Here is a 27,909-nt window from a genome sequence, read left to right as displayed (position 1 = left end):
CTTAGTTCACATAAATATAATGGTTTTGATTTGATTCTATTTCATTCTTTTTGAGTTTAGTTAAACTGAAAAAGCATAGTAGAAATATAGATTAATAAATGAAATCTGAATGTATTTGAGCATAATTTTTATTTATTTATTAATAATAAGAAATGCTGAACCAAGTACGTTCTTTATTTAAAAAAAAAAGCATTGTTCATAATTCAGTCACACGGCCTAAAAACAATATCATACCATTCCTTTTATCTGTAATGGCATACATGAAAGGGTGATCCGCGGTGAACTCTGGTGGAGGTGGAGGCGGTGCTAAAGGTAATGAAAAAGGTACAAGTCCAATACCTGTGGCAGCTGCCGCTTCGCTTCCTTCTTCATTTACTTCAATAGCTGCTTTATGGATAATTCTATTGACATAAAGCATATTCGTTGGGGCTATACCCGACAAGTCTGCCTGTCCAGGGGTCAAGACGTCTTTTGCACCCAATTCCTTGAAGTCTGGTGCCATTTCTCGTTTGTATTCAACTTTGAACTTCGGGAACGTAATTATTACTTTATCTGTACGCAGTTGTTTCTGTATGTGTAAGAATTTTTCTTGAGTAATACTGTCTTCAAGACTTTTGAGTCCATTATGTTCTTCCGGTAAAAGAATTATCATGCTGATATTATCTCCTTTGTATGGCAATTCCAGGGCTTTTATGTCATCAACTGAGGCATAAGGCAGCTTTGCGGTCATGTGCATCAAGGGAACTTCCCTATGAAAAAAGAAAGTCACAGATTTGGTTTCAGTGTTACATCTTGAAAATATGAGATATGGAAATCGAATTTTTTGATTGCGCAATTATGTATTGTTATTACTGTTAAAGGATGCAAATTTTGTAACAAAAAGTTACCCCGCCTAAATATATATGAGGAATTTCGTCAGATAAGTAATTTTTAAAGATATTTCCTCAGATATTTTATTTTTTCATCGTCGTTAAACAGTAGACCCAATTATGAGTCTACAACTTCCAATTTTTAACTTCGTAGCCTTGCAATTTTGAACTCAATCCAAAAGACACAGAATCTCCTGGATCAAGTATTGGGAGAAATTTGTCTTCGTGGAGGACTTTTTGATGATTTATTGCGCGTAAGCTGCAAGTAAATAGAACTCATAAGATAAGTTCAAAATGAAAATGAAACAAAGGAAAATTACAGACATATGAAAAAAGGGGGAAATAATAATAATAAAAAAAATAACAAACAACTGGAGAGAAAAAATAAAAAAAATAAAAATCCGAAAAAAAGGATAAAATTTTTTAAAAAATCCAGAAAATAAAAGATATAATCTTTTCATCAGCCCACACGATTATATCCGCAAAAAGAGCGCTTTCTAATATTGTATCAATATAGCCAAAGCAAAATATATTAATACAATAGAGTGAGGAGCACTCAAAGAATTTCTACAAAAATTACAAAACATAAAATAGAACACAATAAGTAAAAATAACACGTAAACACAGAAAATAAAATATAAAGAAAAAGCAGAATAAAACATAAAACATAATCTATAAAGCTTATTAATCTTATTAATTTATAAAATTTTTCCATGTGCAGATTCATTTCAGGCAAATCCGGGGCTAAAATTATTTAATGAAAATTTTTTTCTTTGTTAATTTATATAATTTTTCCATGTGCAAATCCATTTCGGGCAAATGCGTGGGTAAAGTTATTTACTAATAAATTTCTTTGTTAATTTATGCAATTTTTCCATATGCAAATCCATTTCGGGCAAATCCGTTGCAAAAATTATTTGTTAAAGAGATTTATTTGTTAATTTATATAATTTTTCCATGTGCAAATCCATTTCGGGCAAATCCGGGGCTAAAATTATGTGCAAAACAGGCAATTCATGTTTCTTTCTTTCAATTTTATATATTTTTTTAACTAAATATTTATTTTCTAAAATTATTTATAGTCAACTTCTTTAAATTATCTAGTATAATATTAACTTGCGCACATCTATTTTCGGGCCCATCCTTGGTAACTAACAAATCAAACGCACTTCAGTAATGCAGTAAGAACGCACTTTAAAACAAAACTCCTCTAGTTACGCTCAATTTGCGCTTTTGTTTTCCTATTTTGCAATCTGTCAATCTTGTTACGAAAATATTTTGAATCATTTTTGAAAAATGATTCAAAATATTTCATGTAAGTTCATGTAAGTTCATTTGAATTCACTACTCGCTTTATAGATTATGTTTAATGTTTTATTTTGTTTTTTCTTCATATTTTATTTTCTGTTTTTACGTGTTATTTTTACTTATTGTGTTCTATTTTATTTGCTATAATTTGTGTAAAAATTTTTTGAGTGCTCCTCACACTATTGTATTGATATATTTTGCTTTGGCTATATTGATACAATATTAGAAAGCACTCTTTTTGCGGATATAATCGTGTGGGCTGATGATAAGATTATATCTTTTATTTTCCGGATTTTTTAAAAAAAAAATTTATCTTTTTTTTCGGATTTTTTCCCCCTCTCCAGTTGTTTGTTATTTTTTTTGTTATTATCCCCCTTTTTTTTTCATATGTCTGTAATTTTCCTCTGTTTTATCTTCATTTTGAACTTATGAGTTCTATTTACTTGCAGCTTATGCGCAATAAAGGAAACTTATTATTTTTCTTAATTTTCCTCGTGTTTTTTTGTATTTATTTATTTTGCCGTATATATATATATATATATATATATATATATATATATATATATATATATATATATATATATATATATATATATATATATATATATAAGAAATAAAAAAATATTCAATATTCGATACTTAGTAAGAGAACTATAAACTGTTTAACTTGTAGATAAATGTCATATTTGATCGATCTGTAGCCCACTGAAATGCAACGACAGAGTTAAAATTTGATGGGTTTACCGAGTCATTTTTCTTTGAGAGCTTGACGCATATTTTATTCCAAAATTCCAATTTATTCGAAAGTTATTGCAAATTTAAGTAATTTTTCGTGATTTATTACGCCTTACCTAACAGGTTACCTCGGCCTATTAAAAAAGGTTTTTTTTTAAAGCTGCAATTATTGATTATTTTGAAAATAAAATGCTCTGAACTTTGTGATGAAGGAGAAGCAATTACGGAGGTGGGTGAGCGGAACAAGAAAGAGTAGCAAATCTCCAAGTAATAAAAAAATACAATATTTTTACAATTTCATACATACGAAAGTAACTTACTTTGCTTTAGAATCCAAGCCATTATTGTAAAACTTCTGTTGTTTCGTCCTCTTTTGATCGAAATAAATTTTCCAGTTGCCTTTGAAGTAAATAGCATTTAGTATGAGCAATACTGTTGAAGGGTCTAAATCACTTAACAGTTTATCAATTTTGCCGTGAGTTTGTTTGCTTACCCAACTATTTACATCATTTACAATTTGAGCAGAATTTTTCTCAAAATTGACTTCCTTAATGCTTGCATGATATTGTTCTTTAACATCTTTCTTATAATTAGAACTCACGTCATAATCACTGGATACTAGCAATTCGTTTGCGAGATTTAAAACGTAGTCTGGTTTTCTTTGCTTGTTTGTAAGAAGAACTTGGTTTAGGTATTCATTAAATGCCGATGGAACTTCCCCACTGCGCAGATTAGCCGCGTCATATCCTAGGACTGACCTGAGTTGCTGAAAAAATAAAGTATATTAGAATCTCGTGAATAATTGAATAATTTATTTAGAGTATTGGTTACATAATAATTGAACAGTTTGATACGAAATCTAGTAAAAAAAAGACTTAATCTGAATTTTTTTTTTACAAAAGATGGAAATTTTGTCATAAAATATATACACCGAAGAGCCATTACATTATGACCACCCTCCATATATAGCAATGGGCTCGCCCAGGTTTCCATGGTTTCTCGCCCAGGAACAATGTTTTCGTGGGGCACATTAGGACCCATAATCCTCATAGAACAATCCCTGATGTCTGTAAGCTACTTGAACATAGTTGCACACCAGGTTCACCAATTCATGGCAACAGTTTTTCCTGCTGGGGATGGTGTTTACCAACAGGATAATGCACCATGTCATAAGGATCGAATCGTCATGGATTGGTTCGAGGAACATTCCAGTGACTTTCAAGTCATGACTTGTCCCCCAAATTCACCTGACCTTAATCCAATAGAGCATTTGTGGTCCTACTTGGAAAACCAAATTCGTGCTGCCACGCTACCCCCTTGCAATGTGAGGGAATTGCAGGACCAGTTGGTGAGCGCTTGGTGCCAGATACCTCAGACTACCTATCAGCATCTTGTGGAATCAATGCCACGGCGAGTGCTAGCAGTTTTGAGGGCTAAAGGTGGTCCTACATGTTATTAGCAGGGTGGTCAGAATGTAATGGCTCTTCGGTGTATATTTCATCACTAATCTTTCAATTCAATAATTCACTTTTTATTATTTTTGTCACTGGATAGCGCTGCTTAATTGTGAAATGTATAACTTTTATTTTCACCTAACTACTCATCTATCCTTCTTGTTAAGAGCACTACCTCGCTTACTTGCAAATTATGTTTATTTAATAATAAACTCATTTTTTAAAAGTAAAACTTTTTACTGAATTAATTATGCCTTAATTGCTTGAGTAAGTCGAACCAGGTATGACAGCACTATTGAAGTAAGCACAAGTGAAAACGAGCACATGTGACCATACACCAACCAAAGATAAGCAATATTTTCTCTGCTAACTTTTATACCATCAGTGCGTGATTACCAACAAATTGGTCATTAAGAACTGGTTTATTAAGAGTAAGAACCATATGTTACAGTGAAAAGTGTACTTTATACTTACATAAAAAAACTTTACAAAACTTATAATTTCTGAGCAATTGATTCAAATGAATTGGTTTTGATCTCATTCAATTGACTTGGGTTTAATCTCATTAAATTTAGCGTATAACATAATATAGGATTCAATACTATGATGGTCTGTAAAGCAATGTTTAAGACATCTTATCCGGCGTAATCATAAAAGAACTTTAAATAAAAATCGACTTTGTTTTGGTGTTTATTTTTTTCCTTGATTCAGCGCAAAAAATTACGTAAAAAACAGTATCCCATTTGTCTAGAAAGCGATATAAGATGCATAAGTAGGCATACGTAAAAAATCTGCATTTTTTCCACAAAACCTAAATGACTCCCAAACTTTTGATTAGAGATTGATTTTAGCATTAAATAATATCTAACCTGTCTGAAAGCTTCGTTTACCTTTTACAAATCCCCTTTCTATTCCTAGTCATAAGTTACATATATGCACCACTGAAAATTATATTCTAAAATGCATAAATAAAAAAATTAGACCATTCACAACTTTTAATGATACAGTTGAACACGGGTCAAAGACAAAAGTTGCAGTTTAGAAAATCATTATGTTGGAAAAAATTATTTTTTTATTCTAACTGCATGTTTTTAAGTATTTTTAAATGATTTTGATGAAGTTTTGATGAAGTTGAAGTTTTTGATGAAGGAATGATGAAGTTTTTTTAAATTTCTCATTTGGTGAAAAATCAATGATTCATTTAAAGTTTTAGTAAAAAACACATTTTGTTAAAAAAAAAATAATTTTCCTAGCGTTAGAAAAATTGTTTTATTTCTTAACCACAAAATATAAGAAATTATTTTAATTGGTGATTAAAACTTAAGTGGGTGAACTTCCTGAAAGTAGGAGAAAGTCTGTTTATTAGACAAAACGTTATTCAGAATAGCACTTTTTTTTAATATTAAATTTACTCATCATTTCTTAACTACATGAAGTATTTTTACTTCAGTACTTTCTTTGCCTCCATCAAGAAGTATTCCCATAACATTTGATAATCTCAAAATCTAAACCTCAAAATCTACTCTTAACCTCAGAATCTCAAAAAATTGGTTAAATTGGAGAATGAAATTTTGTTAACTTGGTCATCTTCCTGTAAATAAGTGAAAGTCTGTTCATTAGACTAAAAGTTATTCAGAATAACACTTTTTTTAGATTAAATGTACGCATTATTTCTTAAATACTTGAACTATATTTACTTTAGCAGTATTTCCTTCAGCTCCATCAAAGAGCATCCCCATAGCATTTGATAAACTAAATGGAGAAAAGAAAACATTCCCAGGTGTATCTTTGACTAGTATCTGGTAAAGTTTCAGACCAAGATCATTATTAGCTATTGCTAACTTTTTCAAGTTATTGGATATTTTATTAGGAGCTCCATGAGAGGTGTTGACGATCACGCTGAATGCGATAAATAGAAAAACATTTTTCCAAACACTGTGAATCATTTCTGAAGGTACACTGAAAAAAAGATAAAAAGTTTAATCTAAATACCCTAACGAGTCCAAACATTTTATATATAATTTGAGAACGTATGCATTGTAGTTTCAAAAAAATCAATTTTTAGACTTTTTGAACATAGTTGAAACAAAAACAAAAAAGAAAAAGTTTATTTGCTTTCGATATGCTTCAAACGCGCAGTAAATGGCTTTAACTGATGGCCAGAAACATAGGGAGAGATAATGCAGTATTATATTTTTTAAATGTTCTACTTTTAAATTATGTAAAAAAGAGGTAACGATATCTCTTTTTATCTCAAAGAAAAACATTCTTTTAAAGATATTGAAATAAATAAGAGACATCGAGCATGGTTCGTAGAATTTATTTGCCATAGAATTATTGAGATTTAAGCTTTTAAAGAATGCAGATGTAAGTTAAAGAGTTCTACAACCCTCTCAGTTTTTGGTTATTTTCCACAAATGAAATTGAAGAGCTTAACAGAGATAAGTACTAAGTGAAATTAAAAAAAAAAACTAGAAAAAAATTATCGTGAAAAAAAAAGTTCAGTCTGAAGAAGTTAGATGAAAATAGTTATATTAATATGAGCGAGTCTATTTAAGAGAAAATTAGAAATATTTAAGATAAAACGTTGCGCAGTTTTTCTGTCAAAAATTAGTTTATGGAGAGAAAAAATATTTTAAAAAAAATGGAAAACTGTTATTTTATAAAAAACTACAAACTATTATTAAAAAAAATGGAAAAATGTTAATTTTTTTAAACGTGGTATTTTATATTTATATATATTGATATCGTTTCGTCAATTAGAGACGGAATAAAATCGAGCAATTTATAGAATAACGATAAAATTATGAGTATCAAAACAGTGGAAAACAAAGCAAGGTGTATTGTAATTACGCATCTCAATTCGCGATCGCAACGAACTATAGGGGGCGTTGTTGTATGAGACGCATACCTGCGATTTCATTCAGTTACTCTAGAGACGTCGTTAATGTAGCATGTAGCATTGCAACGTTCCTTCTTTATTGTGACTAATTAAATTTAAAAAAGAAAAATGCTTGATATTCTTTCTTATGCAAACGAAAACAAAATGGTATCTCTTTTTATTAGAGAAGGAATATCCAAAACACATCGGAAAAAAATTTGTACATTAACAGAAAAAAATATGTATATTCTTATAAGAGTTAAAACCTAATGCCCGAGAAATAGTTTTACTAAATTTAATGATATAACATGAAAGGCCCATTTAAACTTTACATTCTAAAGTTTTAAGAATCATATTACTTCAAAAATTAAAATGAACAAAAAGTATACATAAGCCTCATAATTTTATGAAATTTAATTTTGTAAACAAAGTCTTCTGACTACAATTTTTATCAAAAAATTTCAAGTTTCAATAAAAATCATTATTTAGAAACTAAGAAACGTAAAATAAAGAATGCTGACGAAACAAAAACAAATGAACAATTCTTTTTTGTCGCCATTTTTAGTGCTACAAAAATTCGTCTTTGGGATTTGCCAAAAACAAAACAAGATGCAATTGTATTTTTTTAGGAGGGAAATATTTTACCGAAAAAACGAAAATGTACCAATTCCCACAACATAAAACTTTATCTTGGTAAACGTACGTTTCGGAAATGTTATTTCATTTGGAATCTTATTTATCAGAGTTCATATGGCGATATGATTGTTTTGAATCTTTGCTAAACTCTATATCGGCTCATTTTCCACCGAAATCCGATTGACTACTTTGATTTTAAATAAAGTGTTTTATTTTATGAATTGTCGCAAAAATTTTAAGTGTAGATTAGCGGCACTTAAAAACCGCCAAATCTGTAGCGGCGGTGGCGTTAATAAGTAAGTACCGAATTTTTATTCCATACTTTTCTGAATCATATTACTTCAAACATTGGAATATACAAGAAGTATACATAAACACATAATGTTATACCATTTAATTTTTCAAAAAAAGTATTTTGAGAACAATTTTTATCAAAAAATTATAAACTAAAAAACGGAAAATAAAGAATTCTTAGGATAAAAAAACGATTTCAAAAATTCTTTACATTGAAATAAAAACTTTCATATTGTTTCTTTTTTTATTATTCTTATAGTTCTTAATCAGACGTAAAAAACCATTCTGTAGAGAACCATCATCAAATGAAAAAAAAATATTTACAGTCAAATTTTTTATTGTAAAAATCATTGCACTTACCTGATTTATAATTCCCGGAGAATTCCAAAATGATAAGTTCCTTGTTTGAAAACTTTATTCTCAAATAATAGATACATAGTTTATCCCTTCATTACTTTTAGATAACATACTACACAGCAAAATTTTATAATAGATATGAAATTGAATATGTAGCTAAAAACAGAATAGCTGAATTCTAGTTGAACTTATTCTTTCAAAACTAAAAAATACTTACCAAGAAAGCGATTAAAATTAATTAAGAATCAGCACAAATGGCACTATTTCAAGTAACTTGGATAATTTTTTATTGTTGTTTTCCAAATTATATGGATACAGAAATATATACTATTCTATAACGAAGAAGAATATGTTATAACTATTACAATTCTGTATGTTCTGAATTCATATTTATTCACTGGAATGACGAAAGCAATGTTGACTTCACTTTAATTCGTAATGAATTGAAGACAGAAGAAATGCATTTTACCTTAATACACACATCTGTAACAGTATCCGAAATCGGAAGTCATCAGTTGCAAGTATGTTGATAATAGAAATGAAAAATTATTGAGGAATTTTTCTTCAAATGTTTGGCGTGTTCTGTTCCTGAAAGATTTACTAATATTCTGGAGATTTTTTTCAAGTTCTTCGGCCTTTTCCTTAGGGAAATTTCGTTTCTTATTTGCTGCTAAAAATGGAGTCTGATTCAGTCAATGATTTCGATGGAACTAAATGAAAACGTGATAAATTAATGTCCGATATTTACAGGCTCCCGCTAGACGGCGTACTCGAGCGTTGCGATCGCGAATATAGTGTAAGAAAATTTGTGAAAAATGGTGTTAAAAATTATTCCCAATTCCAGTCAGTACGTAATCTATAAGCAAGTGTAAGGTTCGCATAAGTCTAATTTTATTATAGCAGAGAATAGTTTAACTTTCATATAAAAAGGTGGCAACATTCAGAGATGTAAATAGAACGCTTCGCAAAAACATATATTTCGCTGGTATTATTTTTCATTAAATACTTTTATAAAATATCTCTTCGCTTATTTACTGTATTGCATATTAATTAAATTCCTTGTCATTCAACTTTATCTTATACAAGAGTAAAACTTAATGCCATGATGACGGAACGAATGATTGATGAAGACGGAATTAAAACATCAATGATTGGCGAAAACTAAAGTATTTAACCACTTCCAAGTTTTCCGTCGCAATCAAACAGTTTTTGATGGTTTTGATTTTCTCATTAACAATAGTTCATTTGTGGTTTAGTGACCTCTAATATATGTAAATTGTGACCTCTAATGTATATAATTTGTGACCTCTAATGTACGTACTGTGTTTAAATTAATTTTTGATAAGGATTTCAAAAATATTCATCAAAGGGAGTGATTTTGGAGTTTGTTTGACGCTAAAAAAAGTAATCATCAAGAACCATACATAGTTTGTTAATAAATAATGCTAGATAAATGACAATCTGCAAATAAATAATTTTAAGATAAAACATTTGTTATCACCTTTAACACAACACATTAATGCCCGGTCTAAAAAAAAGTCTATTAATGAAAAAAAGTAGCAGTACATGTTTGTTTGTATCAAAGCTCTTTAATTAAGTCCTTTCCTTTCCTGTCATTAAGCTTTAAGAAAGCACTGTGCTTTGGCTTCAGAGCCAAATATAAATATTTATATTATTAATATCATAGATCATGTCACTACAAAAAATATCCTGAAAATGTGTAACGCACTGGAGTAATCACTTTTATCATTTTTTTCGAAAAAAAGGAACCGTATTTTTAAAAATCACTTGGTGTAAATGGATAAATAATTTTACTTCAGATAATTTACCACATTTAATCTAGATACAGAGTAATAACCTGTAGCCTGTTCGGCTAAATCGAATGACCTTAAAAGTTTACATTTTAGCGCCCAATAATAATGAATAAAAAGAAAAATTCTTAAACTTTATATCATGTTTACCTTTTTTTATCGAAAGTTTTATAACTTATTGACCCAATTTTATTATTTCTATAAAACTGCCCCGTTATACTGCAAAAAAACTCCAGGTCAAATTAATGTATAAAGTACTGGTACATCCTTAAAATCCATTTTAACGCAAATTTATGCTATTTATTTAATTATATTGATTCAGTCTTTTTACGGTAATTGCTGTAAAAATTACGGTAAATCAGATTTTTTTTTGTTCTGTAACATATTCCGATAAAAAGTACCCGTCCCTGGGTGCTGGTTCTCTTTACCTTAATTTTTTACAGAGTAGAAGTTTAAAAAAAGGGGGGATTTGAATTAAGAATGCGCATGTCCTATTCATCAAAATACCAAAAATCGATAATCATGCGTTTCCTGACAAAATGCATAGCGAAAATTTTTGAAATATGTGAAATATGTCATAGAAAGTTTCATTAATTTTGAAAGAATTTTTCTTTCGCGAAGCAAAGTGTGATCAAAGATTTGGCGAACAAAGTAATCAGATACGAAAATTTCGAAGTATTTTAAAAACATTTCGAGTAATTTTGGAAATAATGAATACCTTTATTTAATTCCCTCACATTTAGGAATTCAATATTAATTTCGTCTCAAGTTCATAGCTTTCATCATTTAAACCATGGATGGGTATCATCATTCTATCTTACTTTATGAAAATTCAGTTTTTCGTTCAATAATTTATTTCATCAAATAATTAATTTTACTCTGAAACAAACTGCAAAAATAAATTTACAAAAAAAAATAAAAAGAACTTATGGCGAAGTAAAAAATCATCTTATGGCGAAGAACTTATGGCGAAGTAAAAAATCATCATGACTCTAATCAGTCTGCTGAAATATTAATACCCTCTTTACCATCTTTAATTCTGTAAAATTATCAATTGTAGAAGAAAAAATTTCCCGTAACGTATTTTGAAAATATCGTAAAGAATATTCTCTTACCCTTTCGAAAATCAACCAAAAACTTAACAACCATCAGCAGACAAGTACACTTAAAGAACAGTAGTTGGTTTGTAAACGAAACGAATAGAATTACTTAACTACAAACGATCCTTCATTTTATCTAGGTGGTAATTTTTATTTTATTAGAAAAAGAAAAGCATGAAAATTCAAGTATTGCTACTTTGTTTGATTGTTTGTTTGAAGGTCAAGTGGAAAAACCTATGTGGAAGTATTTTCTCACCTGTGATTGATGTCACAATCTTCTTCTACTAACTGGAGATTTTGTTGTCGACATCGTGTGTAATTAAAATTCTAGCTAACAGAAATTCTAAGAACTGTTAAGATTTTCAATATTGTTTTTCTATGTTAATGATTTAATATTAAAGAAAGGATATTTTCTTCATCATTCAATGTTGTTTTACTGTTCTTTTTTAATCGTAGAACATCTACTTTAATTTATGAGATGGTTTATAAAATAAGACGTTTAAGAATGTTAACTTTTGTGTTATTTTTGGCAAACTGGAGCAGAAACTTCGGTTTTAAATCTAAACTTCCCTATTTAACTTTACGATTTGTCCAGCCATCTGTTGATAACTTTAGAAATTAGAAAAAGAGAAACAAAAAGAAGGAAGGAAACCAAAGAAGGATAATTTTTTTAAATATTAATATGAGTAACATCAAGAAGAGCTATGGGGAGTTTCTGTTGTTCATGATTTATTCGTTCACTCGATCATTTCTCATAGAGTCTATTTGTATTTATAAGCATAAACTTTATGAACTCATATTACAAGCACAGAAGGATTATGACCAACTCTTTATAGTAGGTAAAATTTGAAAAAAATCTCCCTACCTCCAGTCTAAAAATCAAATCAATTTAAGGTAATAACCTGAAGGAATTTCTTTTCTTTTTAAATCAAACTCCATCTCAAAAATATTTTGACACAAATTTACTGGAAAAAAATTGCTATGATGAAATCAAAATTGCCATAATTGAAATACAAATCCGAGAAAGTTTATTTGTTTTAAAGTTTACCACTATATTTAGTTTTTAATGTGTAGTTAAAATATTGGAAGTTTCACTCACTTTCCGCAGAATTATTTTTAAATTTTTTTACGTAATAAAGTACCCAAGTTGACAATAATTGATAGCCCATAATGCTTGCCATCAGTTTACTTTATTATTTTTCATTTAAATTATAAATTTTTTTTTTACTTGCGATTTCAAAGAGTGGGAAATTGTTTGAATGTCGTCTGACTAAATATGATAGAGAGGTATGACTAACATAAATAGAGTTATGGCATAAACTGTAAAGGATTTATAACAATTTATAATAATTAAGATGATTAGATGTCAAAATTTTTCAAAATGTCAAAAAATACATACAATAATTATGTCTAAATAAATTTAAAATATTTATTTACTGATAAAAAATTATTAATCTGAAATTTTAAAAGGAATTTAGTTTGAAGAATCAGTTAAATAAATAATTTAAAAACAATTTTGGTATCCTCTCTTTTTATTCGCTTCTTAATATTTTGTAAGTTTTTCCTTAATTTTTTATGTTGTGCCTGTTATCAATTTCCTCTTTGACCAGAGTATATGACAAAAAACTTGAATTGGTGGGATTAATATAGCCTCTCTTTAGAGTCTCTTACACACAGAAAACCGAATTTATTCACTCCATGTTAACCTACGAAAAATTCCTCGTCCTGAATTTCGTTATTTGAGTAACTAATTATGGAATAAATTTTGTTCTATTTCCTTCAAATGAAACATGTTTTATTGAGTTAACTATTTCATGCAGTTTTACAAATTTACATACAATTACTTACTTACTTACAATTTTAATTTCCTACTTACTATTACAACTTAAACTTACAACTGAACTTACTATTTTAATTTTAACGTTTAAAATCGTAAGTTTTCCTAACATATTTCTCAAAGTAAGGTTTTTAAAAGTTGCAGTTTTAAAAGTACTTTCAACCCTAAAATTTAAAATAAGGTAACTTAATTATATAAAATATATTTCTATGAACAAAATTATACAAATATCATTAAAAAATATTAATTAATTAATTAATATTATATGGAATAAATGAAGAAATTTCCAATCAAATAAATAATATAATTCAATTCTCTGTATGTTATTATAGAAAGAGTAAAATGTTTTCTGTTTTCCTGCCTAAGAAAGATCCTTAGTAGGCGTTTTGTAATATATATATATATATATATATATATATATATATATATATATATATATATATATATATATATATATATATATATATATATATATATATATATATATATATATATATATATATATATATATATATATATATATATATATATATATGAGATCAGCAGGCGAGTATCTATATACAATCATTTTTCAGCTCACCCCCTGAAAATCTCTTTGGTCGAGAAGCAAGAGTCAAACCGGATATTTTCTGAATTCGGCGGTTTACCCGTTGTTCCAACATGTCCCACCAATTTTCATTGGGGTTCAAGTAAGGTAATTTTTCAGGCCAGTCGAGATGTAATTAAACGACTTAGTGTTCATAAAACAAATTGGACATTCTTTCAGCCAGATGAACTTTGCTGTGGTCCTCATGAAAAAGATGGGCATCAACAGCATGCTCTTCATGACGATGTTGACTGAAAGATAAAACCTGATCATCCAGAATGTTCAAATAAACATGTTGGTACATGTTAGTAGCCACCTCAGTGAGAGGGTTCAACCCCTAATAAGAAAAACACCACCAAAACATGACAGACCCACCCCCGGCTTGAACCTGACCTTGCACACAGTCAGGATGAAATGCTTCATCTAGTTCTTGTTGCACTCGACGATGTGCGTCATTTGAATAAAGGCAAGAATGTGATGCAAGAATGTGATCCGTCAGACCATATTATATTCCACCAGTCAGCAACAGTCCACGTTCGGTGACTTCCAGCCCACTGAACTCTCATAGCTTTATTAACCTGTGTGAGCAATGGCCTTGAGGTGTTCGACTCGAAATATTTATTGTATGCAGCTCCCGTCGCAATTTTCTCTTGCGAACAGTTTGGGATGCACTTTCATTCACTAACAGAAGCAATTCTAGTCGAGTTTGGACGTAATTTTGATTGACAAATCGTAAAACACGTCTCTGATCCCTCTTATGCAGGATATTTTTCCAACCACAGCTCTGACGTCTTCTTTCGTGAACACGTGCATCACACCACTGCCTGTAGACACGTTAAGCAGTCCGCATCGAAATGCTATAACAAATTCAACAACTTCATTCACCTTATGACCACGGGCATAGCCAAAGACAATTGTCCCTTTTTACCACTCCGTCACATTCTTACACTTACCCATATTAACCCACAATTTCTGCTTAAAACAAAAATATCTCACTGATGGCTACTTGCCTTTGATCACGTTGAGGCAGTTAGTTCACTTGATTCTGAATTTTTTGGGTTTTAAATTTCTTTGAATTTCTTATTTGGTTTCGAATTTTTTATTTCATTATTTTTGTGCTAAAGTATCATAAAAAGTAGAGTAAAAATATAGGTCAATGAATAAAGTCTGAAAGTATTTGAATATAAACATCACCATTTCAAGAACTTTCCAGCTTAAACAAAGTAAAAGACACTCAAAAGAAAAAAAAATAACTAAAAAAACTAATTTTTTGAAGTAGATCTAAAAAAAGAAGAAAATAATTATATTTTTGTCATACCGAAAAAGAAAATCGTTGGCGCAGAAAACTCCAAACATTCTCCACACGTTTTCCGAAAGTCCTGCGATTTAGGACTGACAAATATGAAATTATTTTCTACTTTTTCGCCATTATTTTCTACTTTTTCTACTTGTTCGCATAAATATAATGTTTTTGAATGTTTTATTTCATTCTTTTTGTGTTAAGGTATAACAAGAAAGTTCAGTAGAAGTATAGATGAATAAATGAAATCTGAATGTATTTGATCACAAATTCTGTTTATTTAATGATAATTAGAAATGTGAAACCAAGTACTTTATTTTATAAAAATAATTGTTCACAATTCAGTAACACGTCCTAAAAACAATATCATGCCATTCCTTTTATCAATAATAGCATACATGAAAGGGTGATCTGCTGTAAACTCTAGTGTAGGTGGAGGCGGAAATGAAGAAGGTACAATTTCAACACCTGTTGCAGCTGCCGCTTCGCTTCCTTCTTCATTTACTTCAATAGCTGCTTTATGGATAATTCTATTGACGTAAAGCATATTCGTTGGGGCTATGCCCGACAAGTCTGCCTGTCCAGGAGTCAAGACGTCTTTTGCGCCCAATTCCTTGAAGTCTGGTGCCATTTCTCGTTTGTATTCAACTTTGAATTTCGGGAACGTAATTATTACTTTATCTGTACGCAGTTGTTTCTGTATATGTAAGAATTTTTTTTGAGTAATACTGTCTTCAAGACTTTTGAGTCCATTATGTTTTTCTGGTAAAAGAATTATCATGCTGATATTATCTCCTTTGTATGGCAATTCCAGGGCTTTTATGTCATCAACTGAGGCATAAGGCAGCTTTGCCTTCATGTGCATCAAGGGAACTTCCCTATGAAAAAAGAAAATAGTAAATTTGATTTCAGTGTTTCAACTTGAAAATATGAGTTATGAAATCTAATTTTTTGATTCCGCATTTATGAATTGTTATTACTGTTAAAGGATGCAAATTTTGTGACGAAAAGGTGACCCCCTTAAAAAATATGAAGAATTTCGTCAGATAAGTAATTTCTTAAAAATACTTCGTCAGATCTTTTATTTTATAACCGTCGTTAAAAAGCCGACCCAATTATGAGTCTACAGCTTCCAATGCTCAACTTCGTACCTTGTAATTTTGAATCCAATCCAAAAGACAAGGAAACTCCCTGATCAAGTATTGGGAGAAATTTGCCTTTGTGGAAGACTTTTTGATAAAACTAATCTTTCAAATATTTCTTCAGTATAAAAGTACCGATGCAATTAATACGAATGAAAAGATTAAACGTTCTATTTTAGTTTATAATAAAGCTGATGATATTAAAATTATAGTATTTTCCACGATACTAGGAGATACTCTTACTTATTTTTTGATGTATTTAACATAAAAAGAAATATAAAAACATAACATAATTATTAAGAAATCAAAAAATAATTCAAACATTTTAACGTAAAATGAAATATATCTTTTAACCTTCATGTGTAAGCACAAGCTTTTTAAGAAAAATCTACGAAGATTTGTATACGTGCTGATTTTGCAAGCCTTGTAAAGAAAATAAATTCTGAAGGTATTTATCCTATTTTTTTAGCCTATATTTTACAGGAAAAAAATCATACTGGAGATTTTCTGTAAACGATAAAATCCAAATGTATTTGACCAGCTTTTTAAGCCTAATCTTGCTTAAAATAGAGAAATTATTTTGATGATTTAAACCTCAACTTAAATTAATTTTCTTTATTTCAAATATGCAGATTTTTAATAATCTTATCATCAGAAATATTCGGATAAAATTTAGGAAATTTTTATTCTGAATAAGAGCGTGAGGAACATCTTATGAAGCCACTGAGTTCCATGCTGCTGGGTGCATACTTTAGCCAAGAGGACAAATTTGTCAATCATATGACCGGCTAAACGAGGGTTCGCTTCCAGGTGTTGACACAACATTTCCTTCATTTTAGTTTCCAGCGTCCCTAGACTTTTCGATTATGAAACTTTCATCTACTTATAGATGGCAGCACCACACGTCTCTTTAACACAAAAAAAGTATTGTATTTTTTTCCTCTTATGATAGATGGCAGTCTTTGGAAATTCCTGTAAGAATTTAGCAGAAAATTTAGAGAATTGATTCTAAAGATTTTCTGTTGAAATAAAATCTTTAGTTAATTTTTAGAAAAAGTAGACTTAACGAGCGAGACAAATACCTTTAGATTTGTTTCAGATTATTTTCAGTGGGGATACATTATGTTGATATTCATTTATTTTGTTAATACTAAGTAGAAGAAGACCTTCCAAACCTCTGGCTCACTATATGTACTTATCACACTGGAAGATGGCTTTTCTAACCTCTGGCTCATCTCATCAATGTCGTTTCTTGGTTTGTTTGAGGAGCAATGGAGAACATATGATCATCATAAGTTGTGACCGTTGAGCCGTAGTGGTTCAGGGGATAGAGTGTTCACCTATCAATGAGGAGAGCTGGGTTCGAATTCCAGCGATGACCGGTCGAAACTGATTACTCACCTGGCTCGCACCGACAACAGTGCTCACGTAAAATATATTCACCGGTAGACGAATCATGAATCATCCCTTGCCGTTAGGCTTACCGTGGGAGGTTTTCCTCTCCGTATAACGCAAATATTGGTTAGTTCCATCAAAAAGTCCTCCACGAAAGCTATATATAAGTTGTGACAACGACAATTTTTTAATTCGAGTCATGTCAAAACTAATTACAGTCAGTATTATTTCACAGGTCCCTGGTTTGATCCTCGGGCTGGGCAGGGTTGACTCAGTCTTTCATCCCTTAAGTGGGTCGATAAATGAGTACCAAGCATGCTTGGGAACTAAACACTGGGGGTTTCGCGTTCGGCTTACCACCTGACCGAAACATCTGCTTCTGCCCCCCAGAGCCCAAGGTCAAGAAAACTGAGATGGGCACAGTGGGCCTTGGCCCTCTAGGGCTGTCGCTCCGCTGAGCTTAGATTAATTAGATTTCCAAATCTCAGCAATTTAATATATTCGGGATATAAAGATGCTTCTGAACTGCTAAAATGGATCAAAAAAGTATTATCTCTCTATATTTAAAAAATCGTAGTGGCCTACGCCACCAAGTGTCTTAGGAGTTGATGAAGGAGAGGGAATAAGATGAAATAAAAAAATATATATATATTTACTAAAATGTTTAAGAATTTGAAATTATGATGGGCTGTAGAAAAAATACAGGGAGAACACGACGAAATAAAAAAATATTCAATATTTGATACTTAGTAAGAGAACTATAAACTATTTAACTTGTAGATAAATGTCATATTTGGTCGATCTGTAGCCAGCTGAAATGCAACGACAGAGTAAAAATTTGATGGCTTAAAGAGTCATTTTTATTTGTGAGCTTGACGCTTTTTTATTTCAAAATTCCAATTTGTTCGAAAGTTATTGCAAATTTAAGTAATGTTTTTGTGATTTATTTTAAGTAATTTTTCATGATTTATTACGCCTTGCCTACTAGGCTATCTCGGCCTATTAAAAAAAAAGTTCTTTTATAAAGCTGCAATAATTGATTATTTTGAAAATAAAATGTTCTGAACTTTGTGATGAATGAAAAGCAAATTACAGAGCTTGGTGAGCGGAGCAAGAAAGAGTAGGAAATCTCCACGTAATAAAAAAATGCAATATTTTTACAATTTCATACATACGAAAGTAACTTACTTTGCTTTAGAATCCAAGCCATCATTGTAAAACTTTTGTTGTTTTGTCTTTTTTTGATCGAAATAAATTTTCCAGTTGCCTTTGAAATAAATCGCATTTAGTATGAGCAATGCTGTTGAAGGGTCTAAATCACTTAACAGTTTATCAATTTTGCCGTGAGTTTGTTTACTTACCCAACTATTTACATCATTTACAATTTCAGCAGAATTTTTGGCAAAATTGACTTCCTTAATGTTTGCATGATATTGTTCTTTAACATCTTTCTTATAATTAGAACTCACGTCATAATCACTGGATACTAGCAATTCGTTTGCAAGATTTAAAACGTAGTCTGGCTCTTTTTGCTGGTTCTCTTTAAGAACTTGGTTTAGGTATTCATTAAATGCGGATGGAACTTCCCCACTGCGCAGATTAGCTGTGTCATATCCTAGGGCTGATCTGAGTTGCTGAAAAAATAAAGTATATTAGAATCACGTGAATAATATAATAATTTTTCTAAAGTATTGGTTACATAATAATTGAACAGTTTTATACGAAATCTAGTAAAAATAAGACTTAATCTGAAAAAAAAATCCGAAAGATGAAAATTGGACATTAAGAACTGGTTTATTAAGAGTAAGTTACAGTCTTTATACTTACATAAGAAAACTTTATAATTTTGAAGCTATTGATTCAATTGAATTGGTTTTAATCTTATTCAATCGACTTGGGTTCAATCTGAATCAATTTAGCGTACAACATAACATAAGTTTCAATACTATGCTGGTCTGTGGAGCAATGTTTTAGACATCTTATCCGGCGTACGTATAAAAGAAATTTAAATAAATATCGACTTTTGCTTGATGTTTGTTTCTTCTTTTGATTCAGAGCAAAAAAACCGTAAAAAGAGCAGTATCCCATTTGCCTAGAAAGCGATATTAGATAAGTAGGCACAGGTAAAAAATATGCATTTTCCCCATAAAACCAAAATGACTCCTAAACTTTTAAACCTTTTGATTAGAGATTGATTTTAGCGTTATATAATACCTAACCAGTCTGAAAGCTTCGTTTACCTTTTACAAATCCCCTTTCCATTCCTAGTCGTGAGTTACAAATATGCACGAATGAAAATTATATTCTAAAATGCATAAATAAAAAAAAATTAGACCATCCACAACATTTAATGATACAGTTGAACACGGGTCAAAGACAAAAATCGTAGTTAAGAAAATGATCACGTTGGAAAAAATTATTTCTTTACTCTAACTGCATGTTTTTAAACATTTTTGAAATGGTTTAGCCAAAGTTTTTTTTTTAAATTTCTCATTTGGTGAAAAATCAATGATTCATTTCAAGTTCTTTTAGCGAAAAACTCATTAAAAAAATAATAATTTTAATAAGAAAAATTGTTTTATTTCTTATTCTCAAAATCTAAGAAATTAGTTCGATTGGTGAATAAAATTTAAGTAGGTGAATTTCCTGTAATTAGAAGAAAGTCTGTTCGTTAAGCAAAACTTTATTCAGAATAATACTTCTTTTATATTAAATTTACACAATATTTCTTAAATTCATAAAGTATTTTTACTTTAGCAGTACTTTCTTTGCCTCCATCAAAAAGTATTCTCATTTGATAATCTCAAAATCTAAACCTCAAAATCTACTCTTAACCTCAGAATCTCAGAAAATTCGTTAAATTGGTGAATGAAATTTTTTTAAGTAGGTCAACTTCCTATAAATAGGTGAAATTTGTTCGTTAGACAAAAAATTATTCAGAATAACACTTTTTAGAATAAATGTACATATTATTTCTTAAATACTTGAACAATATTTACTTTAGCAGTATTTCCTTCAGCACCATCAAAGAGCATCCCCATAGCATTTGATAAACTAAATGGAGAAAAGAAAACATTCCCAGGTGTATCTTTGACTAGTAACTGGTAAAGTTTCAGACCAAGATCATTATTAGCTATTGCTAACTTTTTCAAGTTATTGGATATTTTATTAGGAGCTGCATGAGAGGTGTTGATGATCACGCTGAATGCGATAAACAGAAAAACCTTTTTCCAAACACAGTGAATCATTTCTGAAGGTACTCTGAAAAAAAGATAAAAAGTTTAATCTAAATACTGTAACAAGTACAAACATTTTATAGTCAATTTGAGAATATATAATAATCATTGCTGTTTTAAAAAAGTGAATTTTTAGACTTTTTGAATATAGTTGAAACAAAAACAAAAAAGTGAAAGTTTATTTGTTTTCGAAATGCTTCAAACGCACAGTAAATGTCTTTGACTGATGGCCAGACACATATGGAGAGATAATCCAGCATTATATTTTTTAAATGCTCTATTTTTAAACTATGCAAAAAAAGAGGAGACGATATTTTTTCTTATCTCAAAGAAAAACATTCTTTTAAAGATATTGAAATAAATAAGAGACATCGAGCATGGTTCGCAGAATTTATTTGCCATAGAATTATTGAGATTCAAGCTTTTAAAGAATGCAGATGTAAGGAGTACTACTTCCCTCTCAGTTTTTGGTTATTTTCCACAAATGAAATTGAAGAGCTTAATAGAGATAAGTTCTAAGTAACATTAAAAAAGCAAGCTAGAAAAAATTTATCTTTGAAAAAAAAGTTTAGTTCTGAAATAGTTTGATGAAAATAGTTATATTAACTTGAGCGAGTCTACTTAAGAGAAAATTAAACATATCTAGGAGAAAATGTTGGACAGATTTTCTGTCAGAAATTAGTTTATTATTGCGAGAAAATTAGTTATTATTGCGAGAAAAAATATTAAAACAAAATGCAAAACTATTATTTTATAAAATAAATAAATAAAACTACTATAAAAAAAGGAAAAATGTTAATTTTTTAAAATTTGGCGTTTTATATTAATATGTATTGATATCGTTTCCTCAATAAGACACGGAATAAAATAGTACAATTCATAGAATAGAGATAAAATTATGAGAATCAAAACAGTAGAAAACACGGTGTACCGTATCACAAATCTCAATATATTGTAAGAGCATTTAAGATAAATGGTGTGAAAAATTATTCAATTCCAGTCAGTACGCAATCTTTAAGCAAGAGTAAAACTTAATGTCATAATGACAGAATGAATGATTGATGGAGACGCACTTAAAACATCAAAGCCAATTTGATTCCTGATACTTAAAGTATTTAACCACTTCCAAGTTTTCCTCCACAATCAAACAGTTTTGGATGCTTTTTCCAAGTTTCCCTCCGCAATCAAACAGTTTTTGAAGCTTTTAATTTTGCTTTTCTCATTAACAATAGTTCATTTGTGGTTTAGTGACCTCTAATATCTATAATTTGTGACCACTAATATAGGTACTGTATTTAAATTAGTTTTTGATAATGATTCCAAAAACATCAAAGGGAGTGATTTCGCAGCGCTAAATTTATTTGATGCTAAAAAAATTATTATCAAGAACCATACATAGTTTGTTAATAAATACTGCTAGATAAATGACATTCTGCAAATAAACAATTTTAAAACAAAACTGTTGTCATCACCTTTAACACATTAATGCCCGGTCACAAAAAAGTCTATTTATGAAAAAAGTAGCAGTACATGTTTGTTTACATCAAAGCTCCTTAATTAAGTTCTTTCATTTTCTGTCATTAAGCTTTCAAAAAGCACTGTGCTTTAGCTTCAGAGCCAAATATAAATATTTATACTGTTTATATGATAGATCATGTTACTACAAAATAAATCCTGAAAATGAAGCACTTGTGTAACCACTTTTATCCTTTTTTTTAAAAAGAGGAACTGTATGTTTAAAAGGTCACTTGGTGTAAATGGATAAATAATTTCTCCTCAGATAATTTACCACATAATCGAATGACTTTATCGAATATCTTTATGGATAAATCGAATGACTTTAAAAGTTTACGTTTAATAATTACATAATAATAATGAATAAAAACAAAAACTCTTAAACTTTATATCATGTTTACCCCTTTTTTATCGAAAGGTTTTTATAATTAATTTATAGACCCAATTTTATTATTCCTGTAAAACTGCCCCGTTATACTGCAGAAAACTCTAATTACTGTATAAAGTACTAGTACTTAAGGTGCATCATCCGTAAAATTCATTTTAACTTAAATTTATGCTATTTATTTAATTAGAGAGATTCAGTCTTTTTTTCTGTACCAAGTGCTCTTCGGTCCAGGCACTCTCTGAACATCTACTGGACTGCCTCGGTCTTTTAAAACAAGAACTTATTGAAAGACCCTTACTTGTTTTAGACTTTTTGAAGGTGAACAATCTCATGGACCTTGTCTAGCTAGGCTAGAAATGGGGATTTGAAAGAAGAAGAAGTCTTTTTACTGTAATTTACTGTAAAAATTACGGTATATCAGATTTTTTTTTGTTCCGTAAGATGTTAGGGTAAAAAGTACCAGCACCTCAGGGAGGGTTCTTCTTACCGTAATTTTTTACAGTGTAGAAGTTAAAAAAAAGAGGAATTTGAATTGAGAATGAGCATGTTCACTTCATCAAAATACCAGAAATCGACATTCATGCGTTTCATGACAAAATGCATAGCGAAAATTTTTGAAAAAAGTGATAGAAAGTTTCATTAGTTTTGAAAGAATTTTTATTTCGCGGAGCAAAGTGTAATCTGAGATTTTGCGAACAAAGTATTCAGACACGGAAATTTTGAAGTATTTCAGAAACATTTAGAGTAATTTTGGAAATTATGAATACCTTTATTTAGTTTCCTTTATTCATATTTAATCAATTTCGTCTCAAGTTCATAGTTTCCATTATTTAAACCATGGATGGGTGACGTCATTCCAAATTTGTTTATGAAAATTCAGTTTTTCGTTCAATAATTTATTTCATCAAAAAATTGATTTTACTCTGAAACAAGCTGAAAAAATAAATTTACAAAAAAAAAAAAAAAAAAAGAAACTCATGACTATAAGTAAAAAATTATCATGACTCTAACCAGTCTGTCGAAATAATAATACCCTCTTTACCATTTTTAATACTGTGAAATTATTTATTATAGAAAAAATTTTCCGTAACATATTTTAAAAATATTGTGAAGAATATTCTCTTACCCTTTCAAGAATCAACGAAACACTTAACAATCATCTGTAGACAAGAACACTTAAAGAACAGTAGCTGGTTTGCAAAGAAAACGAATAGAATTACTTGACTGCAAACGATTCAATAAATTTATCTAGGAGTTAGTTTTTATTTTATTAAAAAAAAAACAAAAACAAGAAAAACATGAAAATTCAAGTATTGCTACTTTGTTTGATTGTTTGTTTGAAGGTCAAGTGGAAAAACCTATGTGGAAGTATTTTCTCACCTGTGATTGATGTCACAATCTTCTTCTTCTAACTGGAGATTTTCTTATCGACAAAGTGTGTAATTAAAATTCTAGCTAACAGACATTCTAAGAAAGGGTGACTGTTAATATTTTCAATATTGTTTTTTTATGTTAATGATTTTATACATGATATTCAGAGAAAGGATAGTTTCTTCATCTTTCAATGTTGTTTTACTGTTCTTGTTTCAATCGTAGAACATCTGTTTTAATTTATGAGATGGTTTATAAAATAAGACGTTTAAGAATATTAACTTTTGTGTTAATTTTGGTAAAATGGAGCAGAAACTGGGTTTTAAATCGAAACATGCTCGAATGGATGCTATTTAACTTCATGATTTGTCCAGCCATCTGTTAAAACTTGGAGAAAAAGAGAAAAAGAAAGAAAGAAGGAAACCAAAGAAGGAAATTTTTTTTAAATATAAATATGGTGACATAAAAGGTTAGCGTGAGGTCAAGAAGAGCTAGTTTCTGTTGCTCATGATTCATTCGTTCACATGATCATTTCTCATAGAGTCTATTTGTATTTATAAGCATAAACTTTATTGACTTATATTACAAGCACAGAAGGATTATGACCAACTCTTTATAGTAGGTAAAATTTGAAAAAAATCTCCCTACCCCCAGTCTAAAAATCAAATCAATTTAAGGTAATAACCTGAAGGAATTTCTTTTTTTTTTTAAATCAAACTCCATCTCAAAAATATTTTAACACAAATTTACTGGAAAAAAATTGCCATGATGAAATCAAAATTGCCATAATTGAAATACAAATCCGAGAAAGCTTATTTGTTTTAAAGTTTACCACTATATTTAGTTTTTAATGTGTAGTTAAAATATTGGAAGTTTCACTCGCTTTTCGCAGAATTATTTTTATATTTTTTTACGTAATAAAGTACCCAAGTTGACAATAATTGATAGCCCATAATGCTTGCCATCAGTTTACTTTATTATTTTTCATTTAAATTATAATTTTTTTTTACTTGCAATTTTAAAGAGTGGGAAATTGTTTGAATGTCGTCTGACTAAGTATGATAGAGAGGTATGACTAACATAAATAGAGTTATGGCATAAACTTTAAAGGATTTATAACAATTTATAATAATTAAATTGATTAGATGTCAAAATTTTTCAAAATGTCAAAAAATACATACAATGATTATGTCTAAATAAATTTAAAATATTTATTTACAGATAAAAAATTTTTAATCTCAAATTTTAAAAGGAATTTAGTTTGAATAATCAGTTAAATAAGTATTTTTAAAAGAATTTTTATCGTGTATATATATATATATATATATATATATATATATATATATATATATATATATATATATATATATATATATATATATATATATATATATATATATATATATATATATATATATATATATATATATATATATATATATATATATATATATATATATATATATATATATATATATATATATATATATATATATATATATATATATATATATATATATATATATATATATATATATATATATATATATATATATATATATATATATATATATATATATATATATATATATATATACAGGGTGTCTATAAATGAACTCCGGGGTTTTAAAAATTCATATCTCACTAACTATAAAAGATAGCAAAATTTAGTCGATTTCTCTGAAAAGAGTAGCTCAAAAAGTTTTACTCATACCAATTGGGAATGTTTGTATCAACTGTTGGCGGCGTTGCAGGGTGTTGACTTTGAAATGACGTCACGAAATTTGAAATGATGTCGACTCCGCAACAAAAGGCTCATCTACTGGACTGCCTCGGTCTTTTAAAACAAGACCTTATTGAAAGACCCTTACTTGTTTTAGACTTTTTGAAGGTGAACAATCTCATGAACCTTGCCTAGCTAGGCTAGAAATGGGGATTTGAAAGAAGAAGAAGAAGTCTTTTTACTGTAATTTACTGTAAAAATTACGGTATATCAGATTTTTTTTTGTTCCGTAAGATGTTAGGGTAAAAAGTACCAGCACCTCAGTGAGGGTTCTTCTTACCGTAATTTTTTACAGTGTAGAAGTTAAAAAAAAGAGGAATTTGAATTGAGAATGAGCATGTTCACTTCATCAAAATACCAGAAATCGACATTCATGCGTTTTATGACAAAATGCATAGCGAAAATTTTTGAAAAAAGTGATAGAAAGTTTCATTAGTTTTGAAAGAATTTTTATTTCGCGGAGCAAAGTGTAATCTGAGATTTTGCGAACAAAGTATTCAGATACGGAAATTTTGAAGTATTTTAGAAACATTTCGAGTAATATTGGAAATTATGAATACCTTTATTTAGTTTCCTTTATTCATATTTAATCAATTTCGTCTCAAGTTCATAGTTTCCATTATTTAAACCATGGATGGGTGACGTCATTCCAAATTTGTTTATGAAAATTCAGTTTTTCGTTCAATAATTTATTTCATCAAAAAATTGATTTTACTCTGAAACAAGCAGAAAAAATAAATTTACAAAAAAAAAAAGAAAAAGAAACTCATGACTATAAGTAAAAAATTATCATGACTCTAACCAGTCTGTCGAAATAATAATACCCTCTTTACCATTTTTAATACTGTGAAATTATTAATTATAGAAAAAATTTTCCGTAACATATTTTAAAAATATTGTGAGGAATATTCTCTTACCCTTTCAAGAATCAGCGAAACACTTAACAATCATCTGTAGACAAGAACACTTAAAGAACGTAGCTGGTTTGCAAACAAAACGAATAGAATTACTTGACTGCAAACGATTCAATAAATTTATCTAGGTGTTAGTTTTTATTTTATTAAAAAAAAAACAAGAAAAACATGAAAATTCAAGTATTGCTACTTTGTTTGATTGTTTGTTTGAAGGTCAAGTGGAAAAACCTATTTGGAAGTATTTTCTCACCTGTGATTGATGTCACAATCTTCTTCTTCTAACTGGAAATTTTGTTATCGACATCGTGTGTAATTAAATTCTAGCTAACAGAAATTCTGAGAAAGAGTGACTGTTAAGATTTTCAATATTGTTTTTTTATGTTAATGATTAAATACATGATATTCAGAGAAAGGATATTTTCTTTATCATTCAATGTTGTTTTACTGTTTTATTTGAGATATTGTTCTATTAATAGAACATCTGCTTTCCTTCATGAGATGGTTTATAAAATAAGACTCTTAAGAATGTTAACTTTTGTGTTATTTTTGGCAAACTAGAGCAGAAACTGGGTTTTAAATCTAAACATGCTCGAATGGATGCTATTTAACTTCATGATTTGTCCAGCCATCTGTTGATAACTTTAAAAAATTGAAAGAGAGAAAAAAAGAAAGAAGGAAACCAAAGAAGGAAAATATTTTTAATTATAAATATGGGTAACATAAAAGGTTAGCGTGAGGTCAATAAGAGCTATGGGAGTTTCTGTTGTTCATTATTCATTTGTTACTTTGATCATTTCTCATTGAGTTTATTTGTATTCATAAGCATAAACTTTATGAATTCATATTACAAGCACAGCAGGATTATGACCAATACTTTATAGTAGGTAAAATTTGGAAAAAATCTCCCTACCTCCGGACTAAAAATCAAACCAATTTAAGGTAATAACCTGAAAGAATTTCTGTTTTTAAATCAAACTTAATTTTCAAAAATATTTTA

At 29.2% G+C, this 27,909-nt stretch overlaps 2 protein-coding genes across 3 annotated transcripts; both read right to left on the bottom strand.

Moving 5' to 3' along the window:
• Positions 1-155: 155 nt before the first annotated feature.
• On the bottom strand, positions 156-25,948 carry LOC147813834 (iripin-8-like). Its single transcript, XM_087159412.1, has 4 exons — positions 25,930-25,948; positions 6,064-6,325; positions 3,233-3,678; positions 156-749 (listed from the first exon to the last, which is right to left on the bottom strand). The coding sequence occupies exons 2-4, from the start codon at positions 6,310-6,312 to the stop codon at positions 197-199; spliced, it is 1,248 nt and encodes a 415-aa protein (XP_087015538.1). The 5' UTR covers positions 6,313-6,325; positions 25,930-25,948; the 3' UTR covers positions 156-196.
• Positions 15,427-27,068, bottom strand: LOC147813833 (iripin-8-like). Of its 2 annotated transcripts, none has more exons than XM_087159414.1 (4): positions 26,916-27,068; positions 20,705-20,966; positions 18,894-19,339; positions 15,427-16,046 (listed from the first exon to the last, which is right to left on the bottom strand). In XM_087159414.1, exons 2-4 carry the CDS (start codon positions 20,951-20,953, stop codon positions 15,503-15,505), a joined length of 1,239 nt encoding a protein of 412 aa, XP_087015540.1. In that variant the 5' UTR covers positions 20,954-20,966; positions 26,916-27,068; the 3' UTR covers positions 15,427-15,502. The 2 variants fall into 2 exon arrangements, with proteins under 2 accessions (XP_087015540.1, XP_087015539.1); XM_087159413.1 differs by lacking the exon at positions 26,916-27,068 and adding an exon at positions 23,971-24,129.
• Positions 27,069-27,909: the final 841 nt, after the last annotated feature.

Source organism: Parasteatoda tepidariorum, chromosome 3 (assembly GCF_982258835.1).
Source record: "Parasteatoda tepidariorum strain Cologne lab strain chromosome 3, Ptep-v5.0, whole genome shotgun sequence".
NCBI lineage: Eukaryota > Metazoa > Arthropoda > Arachnida > Araneae > Theridiidae > Parasteatoda > Parasteatoda tepidariorum.
This window is presented reverse-complemented; position numbering and strand designations above follow the sequence as displayed.